Genomic DNA, 17087 nt, shown 5'->3' with positions numbered 1-17087 from the left:
ATTGATTGCAGAAAATCAATTCTGGAAGATGCAGTGTCCAGAAATACATTTTCTCTTTTTTCTTTTTATTAAAACACTGTTCAGAATTAGTTAAAACACTTTTGAGGTACAGTGAATAAAATACAACTTCTAAGTTGTAAAGCAGGGTCATTGCAGCTTGGCAACGGGGGGGGGGGGGTGTGCCCTCCAGCCCCAAGCATGTCCTTCAAAACTTTTAAAAGCAACTTCTTTGAATGAGAAAAAGTATGTGTCTGTGTTCGTTTGTTAAATAATAAACCAATGGTCTTTTGCAAAAGGAGCCCCTTCAATATGCAGCCACAGGAACCGGGGCGCTGTGCCACTGAAAGTTAAGATCCAAAGCCAGACCATGAAAGGAAGACTCTTCAGGGGTGTCTGTTGGGTTTGCTTTGCCTTTTAACGCCCCCCCCCCGATGCTGGGCTCCCCCAGAGGCCTGCAGTGGAGCTGGAATATTCCTCTGTGGAGCAGCCACAGTACTTTGTCAAAGGATGGTTTCTCGACAGACTCCGATTAAACTGTGTGGTCTCTCTAAGCTGGGGCCAATGTGGGCCCTGCGTGACAAGGCCACCGGAGAGCTCAGTGCCCCACAGCTCTGTAGGTGGAGGTCTTCCTGAAGCCGTTTTCTTGAGGTATCCACATTCTGTCGGGAGCTCATGATCACCTGCAGAGAAAGAGGAGAGGCACAAGTTGAGAGCAAGGAGGAAAGCGAGATACAGAGCCAGAGGTGGGCAGGCTGCAGACTTCTGGGATGGAATGTTACGTTACTTTTTCCTTTATTCATATTCTGCCTTTTGGACCCACAAAAACACTAAGAGACAGCAAGAAAAAGTACTTAAACAGAAGCTCTGCCTTTTAGGGGTCTGAGGCAAGGGGTGGGGCAAGGCAAGTGGAATAGCTTGCCCCTGATGGTTCCAGCAGGCGCTTGTAGCAAAATTTGCTGCTGCTTTTTAAAAAGCTAGAACCCTGAGAGCCACCGCCTGGTGCAAAATGGGGGGGGGGGTCCTGGGTGGTGGGGGTGGTGGAGCCGGATGCAAAATCGTGGTTCAAGGAGTCAAGCCAGTTACCTGCTGGCACTCTGTGGGGTGCACCGTGGGACGACCTGCACCCCCAAATTACCTCTGAGTCACTATAGATCACAGAATTGAGATCTTTATTCCCTAGCCAGGAACCCATCACAAAATCATACAAGTGTAAAAAAATAAAAAGTACACCGATCAAAACATAATGAAAACAGAGAACATAATCTGGTGCAACATCCAACATCTTAGGAAGGTAGGAAACTGGATGGTGATGAACTACAATTCCCATCAGCCCCAGCAAGTGTGGGATGATGGAAGTTGTAGTTTAGTAACACCTGGAGAATCAATCAGCTTCTCACTTGCATCTTTTCTCACCTTCATTTCAGTTCCCCACCTACTTTGTTTGCCTTGTTTTCTCTGATGGTGGCAAACCCTCCCCCCAATTTCTCTCTGTCAGTTTACTTCTTCCATGCCTTCCAGCCTGTTTTCCCTCGTTCTGCCAGCCCTGCCTTTCTACATCCCACTCTCCTCTAGTGTGTGTTTCTCTCTGTGTGGATCTGCCAGCCCACTTAAAGATTCCTGCAGGTACCGCCCCCCCCCCCCGGACTTAGTCCCTGCCTTCCTGCCTGCATGAAGCTTCCTCTGTTGAGTTTGCTTGGCTGAGAGTGTGGATGTGCATCTATGAGTCCCTGTGTCTGCCTGCCTGCCTTCTCCTGTGCCCGCCCCCCACCTCTGCTTTGCTGGCCTGTTTGGTCACATCTGGCCACATCTGCAATGTTGGCACTGCCATGCAAAAGGGGCTGGGGCATTCCGCACATGTACATGGAATCTGATACAAGCTGCATCCACTTTGATACTGAGCTCAAAGCAACCTAACTGTGACTAGTTTTGATATCAAATTTGAAAGTAGCAATTTCGCAGAGATCCCTAATCTGGAGGGTGTCGGCTGCCCTCTGCCTGCCCTGGCCATTGCCTTCGCTCTGTTGTTCCCCAGTGACTGGTATCCAGCAGCAAACTGCCATGGAACAAGGAGATTCTACCATGGCCGTCATTACCCAAACCGAAACGTCAAAGCTGCCCACCTGGTCAATGATGTTTGCACTGAAGATGGCTTCTTCCATGTGCCGCTCGTCAGACTTGATGACCGACCGGATGCTGTTCACCACATGACGCACCTCCGGGGGAAGGTTGCAGTTCGAGTGCTCCAGAAACTTGGCCACCAGGATCTTTGTGTCCTTGTAGGCTTGCAGGTCCACCAGAGAGTGGGGACGCTCCTTGCAGATGGTCTGGAAGGCCTTTGGCTTCCGGGAGCGTTCAGCCTTTTTGGGGTCCCTCAATTTTCCCACTGGATGGAGCTGGTTTCTGGAGTCCTGATAAGCAGAGGCAGCCACGTGAGGACCAGAGGCAGGAACTAAAACCAAACGGGAAGGAGAAATATTATGAAGGCGGTGGGGAGAAACAGCGCTAATTCAGACACAAGGCCCACAGCGCGTTCAGTGGGTCATTGTTACCACCACCAGTGCCTGTAGACAGAGCCGGCCCACTCATGAGACATATGGAAGCAGCTGCTGTGGGCAGCAGAATCCAGGGTGTGTGTGCATGCTCTCCTGAGCTCTCCTGGGACTTTGTGAGATCTCGCTGCAAGCTAGTAAGCGAGGCTGTGGCAGGGTTGGGGGCAGCTGGGCAGCACCTTCCCATTTCACCTGAGGCAGCAAAATGAGACAGGCACACGCCTGGCTGTATAAATCATTGTTTGGATATTATAATAATTGTTCTGATTGTTCAGAACTGTCATGATCAGTCAGCTCTCTAGTCCTCTTTGTGTACTACTCATGCAAAGGGGGCACCACATGGAGGGAAAGCTGTGGCCTCCTGCCTGTGGTCCATCCCCTGGTATCACACATTGCATACAATATATGCATATATAAGAGAAACGCACACTAAATGCTGAGGCTAACTTGATAACAGAAAGAAAATGAGCCTTCAGTGTCATTGGTCCAGTCCTGTGGAATGCTCTGCCACTGGATATTCAGCAGGCACCTTCTGTGCCGACTTTTAAATACGGGCTGAAAAGTTTTCTTTTCTGCCAGGTCTATGTAGCCAATTAAGAATACATCCTTTTAATATGATTTTTAATATGGTTTTTACTGTATGGTTTTATGTATTTTTGCTGGACACCAGGTTGATATTTTTAATGAAATAGTTGTCTATTAAATATTTTCATAAATTAATAAATAAAATGCTGACAATTTTTTAGAAAAATGCTAACAGATGCATTAGTGGCAAACCGAACTTTAAATGGAAAAATGGAAAACAGAAGAGAATGCAGTGTTGACATGTGTGCTCACCCCGCAGTCCAACAACATCTGGTTGGAAATGTTATGTTGGTTTGTTTAATTTATAACATTTAGATGCCACCTTTCCTCCAAGGAGCTCAAGGAAGCACACATCTTTCTTCTCCTCCCCACTTTTGTCCCCAGAACAACCTTGTGAGGTAGGTTAGGCTGAGAGGGAGTGACTGGCCAAAATTCCCCGGGTGAGCAACACGCCTGAGTCTCCTAAGTCCTAGCCTGGCTCTCTAACCACTACACTGCCACTGGCTCTGTTGACCAGTATCTCAGCAGGCGACACTCACCTTCAGTGGCAGACGAACATGACAGAGGGTCACTAGTGGATCGGACTATGCTGGGAATCCTGGTTTTCCTCGTGCGCTGTTGGGCCATCCTCTCTGGGAAGCTGTGGGGCAAACTGTTTGCAGGCACTGAGCAATGGGCATGGTGAGTCTGTGGCCCAGCAGGTGGGATGAAGACCCCGCAACACATCTTCCGTGGCTTCTGAGGGGGTGTGGTTTTGCATTCTCTGACTGAGCTGCGTGAATCTCTCCTGGAGGCTGTGAAGTTCTCTGAGGAACAGTCTGAGGAGCGACTACGGGAGCAGGTCTCGGGCTCCTGGCCACGAGACCCATTCACAGAGGTCTGGCTGGCCTCGTCGCCTGGGGAACCCTGGGAGCGAGTCCTATGCAACCCACAACGGATGCCGTAGTCTAAGCTGGAGCAGCTCCTATTTACGGCACCTTTGTGGGCTGCTTCGTATGAAGAGAAGTCCGTGGAAAGGAGGGACTCCTGGACTTCCAGGGAACAGAGGTCCTCTGAGGAGTAGCTGAGGTGCTCAGGGGTGTCAGCTGCTTCAGAGGCCACGTGGGAAGTGCTGTCTGCCGAGGCTGCAAAACAGAGCTGAGTCAGAAACTGCTGCAGTGCCACTGTTGAGCACAGGCCAACCTGGTTTTATGATACCATCAAAAATGCAAAGGGAGAATGAAATGAACAGAGGAGTAGTGTCATAAAGTGCCAACCTGGTTTAAATCAGCTGCACTGGTTGCCAGTTCATTTCCCGGCTCAATTCAAGGCGCTCAGACTTAAAGCCCTAAATATTCAGACCCCAAATTCAGGTCCCAAATATCTGAAAGACCCCCTTCTTTGCTAAAGACCCTTTCAGGTGCTGAGCTCAGCAGAGAGGGGTCCTCTTGGTAGTTCCTCTGTCCTCATAGGTTCAGGGGGTGGCAACCCAGGAGAGCCTTCTCTGCGGTGGCCCCTACGTTGTGGAACTCCCTCCCCACAGAAGTGCACCTGACACCTATATTATACAGCTTTCAGAGAATGCTGCAGATACACCTCTTTACCCCTACCCTTATATTTTTTGGACCCACCTGCCTTATGACTGCAAGTTGTTTTAAATTGTGTTTTAAAGCTGTAACCCACCCTGGGACCCTGGGCTGAAGGTACTGCAACCCTCTTGATCATTATGTTTCTCATGTAGCCCTGAATCCTGAAGCCTGCTCTCTAACAAGAAACCCTTGTTCCTTTGGGTGATTCACTTGCTTTCAGATAAACTGCCCAGATTTCTTAAATTCTTGGGAAACGCTTCTATTTTCCTTCATTTGTCTAGTGGTGTTCTTCCTACAAGCAACTCTCCATGTCCTCTTCTAAGGAAAATCCCAAGGAAGGTTAAACGAAATTTTCCCATATTTGGAGCTGGCCGGCATGTGCAGGCACATCCTTTGACGAGCGCAAGACAAAGCAATGAATGGACTGGTGCAGATCTAATGCAGCACTGAACCTCTCTTAATTGCCTCTGATTCTGTGATTTCAACTGCCAGGTACAGTATCATCATCATCATCATGTTATTTGTACGCTGCCTTTCTATGGTTAAAACCAGAGCTTTTTTCCAGGGGGCACTCAAGGGCATACAGTACCAGCACCTCTTTTTGTGGTTGTTAAAAAGTGTGGCACTTACTCTAACAACTTCAGGGTGAGTACAGGCACCTATTTTTCTAGAAAGAAAGCACTGGTTAAAACCACGGTCAAGGCAGTTTACAACAGGAAAAGATTTACATAATTACAAAACATTACAAAAATGGTCATAAACAATAAATAAAACACTTCAGAAAGTACACAGCCAAATTGAACAATGGCCACATAAATCACAGTAAGATCTAAAAATAAAGATACAAAAAATTAATATTGACAACACCCCAGCCCAAGTGTCTGCTCAGTAGCCTCAGCTTTTGCAGCTGGAGTCAGTCTGGGCCTGCCTTCCCCAGGCCAGGTGGAAAAGCCCTGCAGGGCAGGGAGCAGGTCTTCCCGGAGTCACAGCCAAGGTGGCCTGTGGTCACAAGTACAGGCATCAAAGTGGGCATGAGCCCTGTGCCAATGAATGAGCAGTGCATAGATCACCTTGGCTGCTGAAGCCTGCTGTGGTGTTTCTCTCACCCAGACTGGGCTCTGTGACTTGCTGGTCCACAGCGGTGACCTGTGAATAGCAAAGCAAAGCAAAGAACATCAGGAGAGGAAGCTAATGGAACCAGGGCATTCACCATCAAAGAAATCACTCGAGATTTAGCTGCTCACAGCCAGTCTTGTGCATGTTGATTTGGAAGTCCCATGGAGCTATGCTGGATCCTGAACCAGCATCTCTGCGGTCATATGCTGACATCAGACCCTGTCCCTGTGCCATCTCCAGGCCGATGGAGCATGCTCTGCAGGGATCTCACTGCTCCATTGAGCCCTAAGGGGCAGACCTGAGTTGTACTCAGAATTCCAGTCCAACATGGTGAAGATGGAAGCAGGAGAGTCTTTGATACTACCCACTGTTGGCCTGTGGCCCATCCCTGCTTAGGTTGTTGCTTGCCATCTGAGGAAAGGGCAGCAGCTCACTGGGAGAGCATCTGCTTTGCATGCAGAAGGTCCCAGATTCAATCCCTGTCTAACTCTTCCTGAAGAAGAGTTGGTTCTGATCATGTGATTTATACTTGCTCCCCATTTGCATGGAATTACATTAGCCTTCCTCAAACTGTCACCCCCCCCAAACTCCCCAAATGCCTGAGCATTGGTCATGCTGGCTGAGACTGATAAAAGCTGGGTTGGGCAGGTTGGGCACAGATGAAGAGTGAAGCAGTCAACTGTTTCTAAGTGATCAGATCCTGAATTCCTTGAACCCTTCTATCGCAGCTTGATCACTGAGATCACCAGCAGGAGTGTCGTTGGTCATTCCCTGAGCTGGCTCAATGGACAATCAGAAATGGAGCCTTTAGTGTCATTGGCCCAATCTTGAGTTTCAGCACACCTTCTGGGGCAAGTTCCAAAGGCCTCCTGAAAACTTTTCTACTTTGCCAGGCCTATGCAGGCCATGAAGAAGACATCTTTCCACAACAGTTACCTGATTTCTACTTTTAACTTATTTTTGATGGTTTTCGTTGTACAGTGTTATAGTTTATTGCTGTAAACCACTTGGATTTTATTTTTTTAAAACCGACATAGCAGTATATGAATAATTTTTAAACAAACATACAAACAAACCAACAAACAATCCTCCCCCTAGTGGTCTCTCTCACCTGATTGGCTGGGCTTTGTCCAATAACTGCTTCATAGGGAGGGGGCAGCTCAGATGGATAGAGCATTCCAGGGCTGTTGATGGCAACCTCGTACAAAGCGCCAAAGGGTGAGTGAGGAAAGTCCAGGTGGAGCCCTCTGAACAAGCACACACACAATGACAACAATAATTAGCAATAGAGAAAGCCATCAACAACTGCGGCTTTAACATTTAATCAACAAATCAGTTCAATCAATTAAATCAACTTTTGCTCAGATGAAAGATGTGACCTGATTAATTGGATGGCAGACATTTCTATAAAAAAATCTGATTTCTTTTTGAAGGCAACTACGTACTTCTTAAAAGTGCAAAGGACAAGCAACCCCTTGGCAGAGGCATCCCCCTTTCGCTCTCCCACAGGAGGGAACGCCTCTTTCAGGATTATTCCTGCTCTGATGCATTTGGGTCATCTAAAGACAAAAGATGGCATGCTTCTTGCAAAGGCATGCCAATGTACACTGTACTCAATGAATTAACTAAATGTTGTAGGATTTATCAGCTAAGACTTGTTCTGAACTTAAGGAACAGTCCTACTAAGAACACCTACAATGAATGAATGAAAATGCTGCATATTTGAACTGAGCCAGCGGCTCCCAAGAGTGCATTGCTTTCTTTAAAAGCCAGCAGCAGCCCTGGAAGAATCCCTCTTTGCTGTCTGGGGACAGAGCAGCAGACCAAGAGCCCTTTGCTGAGTACCAGCTCATTCATGTCTCTTGTGTGAACGGTTAGTCACAGGCTAAAGAAATCATTTACCTTTGTGCTTCTATCACAGGAGTGCAGGTGTACTCAGGTGGGTAGTAGGGTGGGGGTGGAATTGGAGGGATGAACTCGTCAAAATCCAAGGTCTGGTGCCCCAAGATAGTCCCATGGGGCGTCATACAGTCAGGGTTGGCAGAATGAGACCTCTGCGGCAGGAACTGTGTGATACAAGCAGGAGATTCAAGATGCATTAGGAATAGCACTCAGTAGGTTCTAGGAAGTTCATACAGCAGGAGAAGGCACATCAGCCGCTGGCCAGAGCAAAAGGCAAAAACACATTTCCAAAGAACGCCCGTATAGGAGTAAGGAATCACTGCGTAATGTATATTCAGATCAGCATTAGAGGGAATGGTACCTCCTTCTAATTACTATGACACACAATCAGCATCATTATCTTCATCATCATCACCCATTTATTTGTAAGCCCCTTTCCCACAAGATTTAGCTGTAGAAAAAAGCAGTTTACAAAAAGATAAAACAATAATATTATTAAGTAACATTTACAACAATAATTTAAAACATACAAAAAGTAAAAATACTACAGCAGGCTAAAATTCACAGCAGCCTTCTAAGCATCTGAGCAGACTTGTCTAAACAAGAACGTTTTGAGCTGGCACTGAAAAGAGTAGAGTGAAGGCGCCTGCTTGATCTCAACAGGCAGGGAGTTCCAAAGTGTATGTGCTGCTACACTAAAAGACTGAGTTCGTACAAATGCAGAAAGGGCATTATGAGGAACCTGTAGTAGTGCCAGTTCTGCCACATGAAGCACTTGAGCGGGCACAAGTTGGGTAAAGGTATCTCATAGTTTAGAGACAAAGAGAGGGGAGGAGGGAGGGGGAATCTAGTCTAATCTAGTATATATTTTAGAAAACGATTTGTCCATTTGTTCCCTACATTCAGCCGCCTCTAGAGATATCATCGCCACACTCAGCACAAGGGATCCTCAGGTGGGGCAGTGGTCTTCATTGGCTTTTGAACACCATAAACCATACTACAAGTAATCCAGAATGCAGCAGCTAGACTGGTGACTGGAAGTGGCCGCCCCGAGACCACATAACACTGGTCTTGAAAGACCTACATTGGCTCCCAGTATGTTTCCGAGCACAATTCAAAGTGTTGGTGCTGACCTTTAAAGCCCTAAACGGCCTTGCCCCAGTGGACCTGAAGGAGCGTCTCCACCCCCATCGTTCTGCCCGGACACTGAGGTCCAGAGCCGAGGGCCTTCTGGCGGTTCCCTCCCTGCGAGAAGCCAAGTTACAGGGAACCAGGCAGAGGGCCTTCTCGGTAGTGGTGCCCGCCCTGTGGAACGCCCTCCCACCAGATGTCCAAAAGAAAAACAACTACCAGACTTTCAGAAGACATCTGAAGGCAGCCCCTGTTTAGGGAAGGTTTTAATGTTTAATAGAATATTTTATTTTAATATTTTGTTGGAAGCCACCCAGAGTGGCTGGGGAGACCCAGCCAGATGGGTGGGGTATAAATAAATTATTATTATTATTATTATTATTATTATTATTATTATTATTATTACTACTACTACTACTACTATTATTAATACTATAAATCATGACGGCAGACCAAAACATGACTTCGGAAAGACTATACCCATTTTTGGCAAAGGCTTGGCCGCCTCTCGGATAGCACCTCCAAACTCAGCATGAGGGTTGCTGGGGTGCAGGTAGCAGTCTTTGTCACTGATTGGACATATCAGGACAGTGATTGACTTGGTATATCTCATACAGTATTTATAATGGGTTTTTACAGTTTTAGCTTAGAGGTGCTTTCTCCCATAAGGTATGCAGTGCTACGTAACTATTACGCCACTGTATTACTTATTTTTCTCTTTTTGTCTTTCTTAATAGTGAGTGCATGGAGCTTCCCAGGAAATTGTAGAAACCAACAATATTGTGATTTTTAAATGGATAGTGTAATTTGTGAATTTTGACTTGTCACACAACAACAACAACAATTTATTATTTATACCCTGCCCATCTGGCTGAGTTTCCCCAGCCACTCTTCCGGCTTCCGACAGAGTCTTCTATCTCATCTTGGGAACGCTCATGGCAAGTTTGGTGATGATGTCACAAGAGGTGACCAAACCTATACTAAACACATTTTGTGTCACACTAAAGTCACATTCTGGTCACCATCTTGATTCAAAATGGTATCCACCAGTCAAGTGATGACAATGACCACTGCCCCACCTCGGGAACCCTCACCCCAGTATCTCGAGAGCCATCCAAATACCGTATTGGCCCAAATATAAGCCACCTCCCCATTCTGATCATGCAAAGTTAGAGTGTGGCTTATATCCACAACCTTATGCAACCCTGCAAGTATCACTGCTGCGGATGGAGGAATCTACTTACTTACTTATTCAAACCTTTATTAGGCATTATACAAATAAAACGATAAAAGAAAAAGTAACATATAAAAGCCTTGAGATATATACAGAAAGGCAGCAGTTGGCTACATACATATATATATATATACATATAAAATCAGTGGTTTTCCTTGTTAACCTGCTCCTTGGAGGACTGCTACCAAAAACTCGGCTACCCCCGCCGTTACCCTTTGGTCAACGTCGGATAGGCAGAATCCCACACATTCACCTTGTTGGGGCTCCAGACCACCCAAAAGAGGGGACAGCACGCGTTGACGGAGCGTACTGTACAATGGGCACTGAAAGAGAATGTGCTCTACCGTGTCCGGGACATTCATAAAACATCTGCAGAATCTCTTGTTTCTAGGGATGTTTTGATATCTTCCCCTGACAAATGCTGAGGGAAAAACATTCAAAAAAAAGAAAAAAAAAATAAAGAAAAAAAAGAAAAAGATGGAGGAATCATAAAAGGGGGCAAGTCGCCAGGCAGCCTGTGCACCGCCCCCAAACACCGCTGCTGCAGCTGAAAAGTTTTTTTGGGGTGCCATGCCTCCCACCCGTTACAGGATAGATGTTAGCGGGGGGGGGGCAGCAGCCGAGAAGTAAGCGTGCCGCAAACCAGCTGGGAAATGGGTACGCCACACTCACGCCACTGCAGGTGGACAACCACAAGGGGAGAGCACCAGGGAAGCACCTGCATCGGCAATTTTAAGGGAGCGGCTTATATTTGGGTATTATCTTTTTTTCTTTTTACCCCTTGAATTTTAAAGGTGCAGCTTATTTGCGAGTGTGGCTTATATTCAGGCCAATATGGTACGTAAAGGACAAATTCCCCTAAAATATATAGTAGAGTCTTCCTTATCATTTTTCTCAAAGTTTGTAACTGTTTTCTCTACCTATGTAACAAAAAGGAAATAAGGACATATTTGATTAAAAAAAAGAAGAAGTTTGTGTGTGTGTGTGTGTGTGTGTGCGCGCGCGCTCTCTGCTGGCTCCCAACATCCACTCCCTGCTCCCTAGGTAACACATGCCGTTCTTGACCTCCACTCTCCTTGCCTCTTAGTCTCCCTGACACCAGTGGTGCCTTCAGACTGCTCACCTGGCTGCAAACCTACCTTTCACTCTTCTTCTCCTCTCTACTGTTTTGTCCGATTCCTTACCTGATTCCACAGCTTGCCTTGCCCCAAGTCTGTCTCCACATTTTCCCCAGATGTCCCTACAACTTTGGTCCCTATCCTTCTGGGACTCAGTTCCTAGGTCCTCTGGGTCGTTTGAGGCCACTATTCCCTTCCTTCTGATAGAAAAATTATGTGTGGCTGTTAAAAAGGAAGTGTTTTGTAAGATTAAGCAGCAGGAAGCGCCAATAACTTTCATCCTGCACCCTAATATTGCATTCCTATTTCTAGAGCTCTGAAATTAAATCCCCATGAAAGTGTTATAAGAGTTATAAATCCTCCACATTTTTTGTGAACCGAGCCTCTGGATCCCTGATATATATTCTGAATTTAAGATATCACTTCCTTGAGAAGTGTTGGAAGTCCAGTCTCTCTGGGAATTATGAGGCAACTGAACAGATTGTTGGCCCTTGGCTTGATTTCTGGCTGACAGAGGTTTCAGGAAGGCAACACATTTCTGCCTGTGTCAGGGTTTTGCTTGAGCCTAAGAGTTTGGGGTAGGGTGCAGGCTGTGGGTTGCCTTTGAATGAACAGTGCACAGGTAATTCCTGTGCCTGAACACAACACGGACCTATTGACTCCCAGGCAGAGAGAGGCCTTTGCCAACACCTGACGCTTCATCTCTAGTGGGAGGTGCTGGGGAGTAAATTTGGGACCTTCTACACACAGAGCATGTGTTCTGCTACTGAACTATGGTCATCTCTACCAGAAGATCTGTTGATGAATGTTACTTTGTATTGGAAGCTTTGAACTGCTCCATCTAGAGGCTGTAGGAAAATAGCCATTATTTTTCACTGTAAGGTTGTGGAAATTTCCAGCTGAAAGTGATTCTCGTGGGAAAGACCTTGGGATATGAGTGGCCCAACAGAGGAAAGAATAACAAGGGCTAAGAGTAAAGTTGAACAAAAGAGAAGAGCTTCAATTGTACCACCTGCAGCCCCTTTAACTCCCTCCATGGATACAGTAACAATAACAAAGGCATTAGTCAAGATAAATGAGACTCTAGAAGGGCTAACAAAGCAGAGCACTGAAAATTCCAAACAGTTGAAGGAATTATCAACAAAATTGGATCTGAATACAGAGACTATAAATAAATTAGTTCAAGAGAATGAAATAACCAGAAAGATTGCAGAGGAGGCAAAAATTTCGGCAGAGGAAGCAAAACTTTCTGCAGGAAATACACAGGAAAAGATAGTACCAGTCTGTAAAAAGCTGGAAGAACATGATGCTGCCCTGTCTTTACTGGAATTACAGAGAAAAAATAAAAATTTGAGACTGAGATTGATCCCAGAAAATGAAAAGGACAATTTGATAGACTATCTGACAAAAGAATTTCTGGACTTTTGGCAGGACAGCCTGAAAGAGGAGGAATTTAAGATAACAACTGCTTTCAGACTGGGAAGGAAACAGAACAGAAAGAGCCCAAGAGATTGCCTTATAACTCTGAGATCTCAGGAGGAGAGAGATAAGATATTGAATTTACACTTTCAAACAGCTCTGGAAATTGAAGACTCGCGTGTGCAGATTTTTAAAGATATCCCTAAAAATATCCTGGAAGCGAGGACACATTACAAGGATTTGGTCACTCTATTGAGAAAGAACAACATTCTATTCAGATGGGAGTTCCCACAAGGCCTGTCTTTTAACTACAAAGGAAAGAAAATCAAGATAAAAACAGTGCAAGACAAAGAACAGTTCATGACAAGGAATGAGGAGGATCTTCTCAAGGAAACGGCGGAACCTACGGACTCAGAAAATCTACCAGATATTTCAAACTTATCTTTTGGAGCTAAAAAATCATCAGAAGATCTCCCTGGTGCTGTTGGAGGGGTAACCAAATAAACAACAAGATGTCTCTGCATTTTCTAAGTTGGAATTGTAATGGCTTGAATCTTCCTAGGAAGAGACGAGAAGTCTTTCACATCCTAAAAAAAGAACAATTGGACTTGATTTGTTTACAGGAAACCCATGTGACTAGAGTACATCGAAAATTACTTATTAATAAAAGATTAGGACAAGAATTTATTTCGTCGGATAAAGTGAAGAAAAGAGGAGTGGTGATTTATGCAAAGGAGAAATTGGCCCCTAAATTAATATTTAAAGATGAACAAGGAAGGTATTTGGCAATTGAAATTCAAGTACAAGGAGAAAAACTATTGATAATAGGAGTCTACGCACCAAACGAAGGGAAGTCAGAATTCTTCAAGAAATTGCATGAGACACTAATAGACTTTTTGGATTACAATGTAATATTAATGGGAGACATGAATGGAGTGGTCTCTACAAATATGGACAAAGCACAAAAACAGGTGATCTCCAAGGATGGGAGACTACCTAAGACCTTTTTTGAAATGACTGACAATATGAACCTGATGGACATTTGGAGAACAAGGAACCCTCTCGAGAGAGAGGGAACATTTTTCTCTGAAGCAAAAATGACTTGGACTAGAATTGACCAAATATGGATAACTAGTGGGATGGCATCAAAGATCAAGAAAGTGGAAATCTGCCCAAAGACTTGCTCCGACCATAATGCTGTAAAGATGGAAATGAACCCAACAACAGCTGGTTCCTTCAGATGGAGGATGAATGACTCCCTATTTAGAGATGAAGAGATATATAAAAAGGCCCAGAAGGCGGTTAAGGACTATTTTGAGATAAATCTGAGAACAGAAGTGGAAAAAAGAATAGTTTGGGACGCAAGTAAAGCTGTCATGAGAGGATTCTTAATACAACAGAATGCCATAAAAAGGAAGAGACAGAATGAGAGAAAGGATAAGATCATGGAAAAGATAAAAGAAGGAGAAAAAAGATTGAGATCTAAACCAAAATCTCATGAAATTTTGAGAGAAATTAAGTTTCACCAAAGACAATATATGGAACTGATGAATCAAGAGATAGAATGGAAAATAAAACAAATGAGACAAAAGACATTTGAATCGGCAGATAAATGTGGGAAACTTTTGGCATGGCAACTGAAGAAGAGACAAAAACAGAATACGGTTACCAATTTAGAAGTGGAGGGAAAGAACATCTATAAACCAAACGAGATTAGAAACTGTTTTCAGAGCTATTTCAGGAGACTCTATGCACAAGGGCCGGCGAACGAAAAAGAAATTGAAGAATTTCTTAAAAAATATGGATTACAAAAAATTTCTGAACAAAGCAGAATGATTTTGAACCAGAAGATAACTGATCAAGAAATTGAGGGAGCCATTCAAAATATGCAATTGGGGAAATCTCCAGGACCTGACGGACTGACCTCCAGATACTACAAAGCTTTGAAAGAATGGCTTATGCAACCGTTGAAGGAGGTCTGTAACGAAATTTTGGAGGGGAAGAAGGCACCTGAATCGTGGAAAGAAGCTTATATCACACTTATACCAAAGACAGAGACTGAGAAGAACCAGGTCAAGAACTACCGCCCTATATCATTACTTAATGTGGATTATAAAATTTTTGCAGACATTTTGGCAAAAAGATTGAAAAGAGTTTTGGTGGGGGAGATTCATAAAGACCAAGCGGGCTTTCTTCCAGGAAGACATTTGTCAGACAATGTGAGAAATATAATAGACATTATGGAGTTACTGGAAGTTAATATTAATACTAAGGCAGTATTAATATTTGTGGATGCGGAGAAAGCCTTTGACAATATTTCTTGGAGTTTTATGAAAAAGAATCTCCAAGGGATGGGGGTAGGCCAAGGTTTTGAAAATGGTATAAGTGCAATTTATTCCGAACAAAAAGCAAAACTGATTGTAAATAATGTGGTTACAGAAGAATTTGCTATTGAAAAAGGGACACGACAGGGATGCCCAATATCCCCACTACTTTTTATATCTGTCCTGGAGATTTTACTAAACATGATTAGAGAGGACCAGCTGGTTAAAGGGATTCAGGTCGGAGCAAAACAGTATAAACTGAGAGCATTTGCAGATGACTTGGTTTTAACATTACAAGAGCCAGACACTAGTACGAAAAGAGTGTTAGAACTAATACAAGTATTTGGTCAAGCAGCAGGTTTTAAATTGAACAAACAGAAAACGAAAGTATTGGATAAAAACCTAACAGCTGCTGAAAGGGAGAAGTTTCAGAGTGAAACTGGTTTGACGGTAGCAAAGAAGGTGAAATACCTAGGGATTAATTTGACATCTAAGAATGTGAACCTATTTAAAGATAACTATGAGAAATGCTGGTCAGAAATTAAGAAAGATCTAGAAGTGTGGTCAAATTTGAGACTTTCCTTGTTAGGCCGAATTGCTGTTATTAAGATGAATGTCCTGCCTAGAATGTTGTTTTTGTTTCAAACATTGCAGATTTTAGACAAAATGGATTGTTTCAAGAGGTGGCAAAAAGATATATCTAGATTTGTCTGGCAGGGCAAAAAGCCCAGAATAAAATTTAAGATATTAACTGATGCAAAAGAAAGAGGGGGGTTTGCCCTGCCGGACTTAAAGCTGTATTATGAATCAGCGGCGTTTTGCTGGCTGAAAAGTTGGCTGCTTCTTGAAAACACAGACATTTTGGACTTGGAAGGGTTTAACAACAGATTTGGCTGGCATGCATATATATGGTATGACAAGGTAAAAATTCATCAAGGCTTTAAGAATCACATGGCTAGGAAAGCATTGTACAATGTTTGGATTCGATATAAAGATTTGTTGGAAAACAAAACCCCTAGGTGGCTGTCACCAATGGAAGCTAAGGAAGTGAAAAAACTTAATATGGAATCCAAATGGCCAAAGTACTGGGAGATTGTAGAACAGGAGGAGGGAAAAGTAAAACTGCAGAGCTATGAGAAATTGAAGTCAAAGGTAAGAGATTGGCTTCATTATTATCAGATAAATGAAGTTTTCAAACAGGACAGGAAAATTGGCTTCCAGGTGGAGAAGTCAAAACTAGAAACAGAGCTATTGGAACCCAATACTAAGAATTTGTCAAGAATGTATAGCTTGCTGTTGAAATGGAATACACAAGACGAGACGGTTAAATCAGCTATGATTAAATGGGCACAAGACATTGGTCACAACATTATGTTTGCTGACTGGGAACAGTTATGGACCACCGGCATAAAGTTCACGGCATGTAATGCCTTGAGAGAGAACATCATGAAAATGATTTATAGGTGGTACATGACCCCAGTCAAGCTTGCAAAAATTTATCATATGCCCAGTAATAAATGCTGGAAATGTAAGGAAACTGAAGGTACTTTCTACCACCTTTGGTGGACGTGCCCAAGGATTAAGGTATTCTGGGAAATGATTTATAATGAAATGAAAAAGGTGCTTAAATGCACGTTCGTGAAGAAACCAGAAGCCTTTCTCCTGGGCATGGTAGGCCAATTGGTGTCAAGGAAAGATAGGACGTTTTTTATGTACGCTACAACAGCAGCAAGAGTACTGTTAGCAAAGTATTGGAAGACACAAGAACTACCCACACTGGAAGAGCCTAAGAGCCTAAGAGTTTGGGGTAGGGTGCAGGCTGTGGGTTGCCTTTGAATGAACAGTGCACAGGTAATTCCTGTGTCTGAACACAACACGGACCTATTGACTCCCAGGCAGAGAGAGGCCTTTGCCAACACCTGACGCTTCATCTCTAGTGGGAGGTGCTGGGGAGTAAATTTGGGACCTTCTACACACAGAGCATGTGTTCTGCTACTGAACTATGGTCATCTCTACCAGAAGATCTGTTGATGAATGTATTCAAAACTAGAAAACTGAGAGGCAGACTGTTCAGTGAAACAGAACCTAATGAGACCCACAATGAATTATTATTATTATACCTGTAGCTGACAACAGAAGCT

General features: G+C 44.1%; 1 protein-coding gene across 2 annotated transcripts in view; it reads right to left on the bottom strand.

Moving 5' to 3' along the window:
* Nucleotides 1–48: 48 nt before the first annotated feature.
* The window catches only part of ENTREP2 (endosomal transmembrane epsin interactor 2), a 203613-nt gene continuing 186574 nt past the window's right edge, over nt 49–17087 (bottom strand). The window contains exons 6-11 of one of the 2 annotated variants that reach the window (XM_083586519.1): nt 7721–7884; nt 6930–7065; nt 5773–5848; nt 3674–4258; nt 2121–2449; nt 49–680 (exon numbers count right to left, since the gene is read on the bottom strand). In XM_083586519.1, coding sequence (XP_083442645.1) covers nt 501–680; nt 2121–2449; nt 3674–4258; nt 5773–5848; nt 6930–7065; nt 7721–7884 — 1470 coding nt within the window. In that variant the 3' untranslated portion in view covers nt 49–500. The remainder of the gene's footprint in view (nt 681–2120; nt 2450–3673; nt 4259–5772; nt 5849–6929; nt 7066–7720; nt 7885–17087) is intronic. The other variant, XM_083586520.1, reaches the window with a different exon arrangement.

This window comes from Podarcis filfolensis (genome assembly GCF_964270895.1).
Source record: "Podarcis filfolensis genome assembly, chromosome: 14".
NCBI classification, from domain to species: domain Eukaryota; kingdom Metazoa; phylum Chordata; class Lepidosauria; order Squamata; family Lacertidae; genus Podarcis; species Podarcis filfolensis.
The sequence above is the reverse complement of the archived record's forward strand: the minus strand, read 5'-3'. Positions and strand labels throughout refer to the sequence as shown.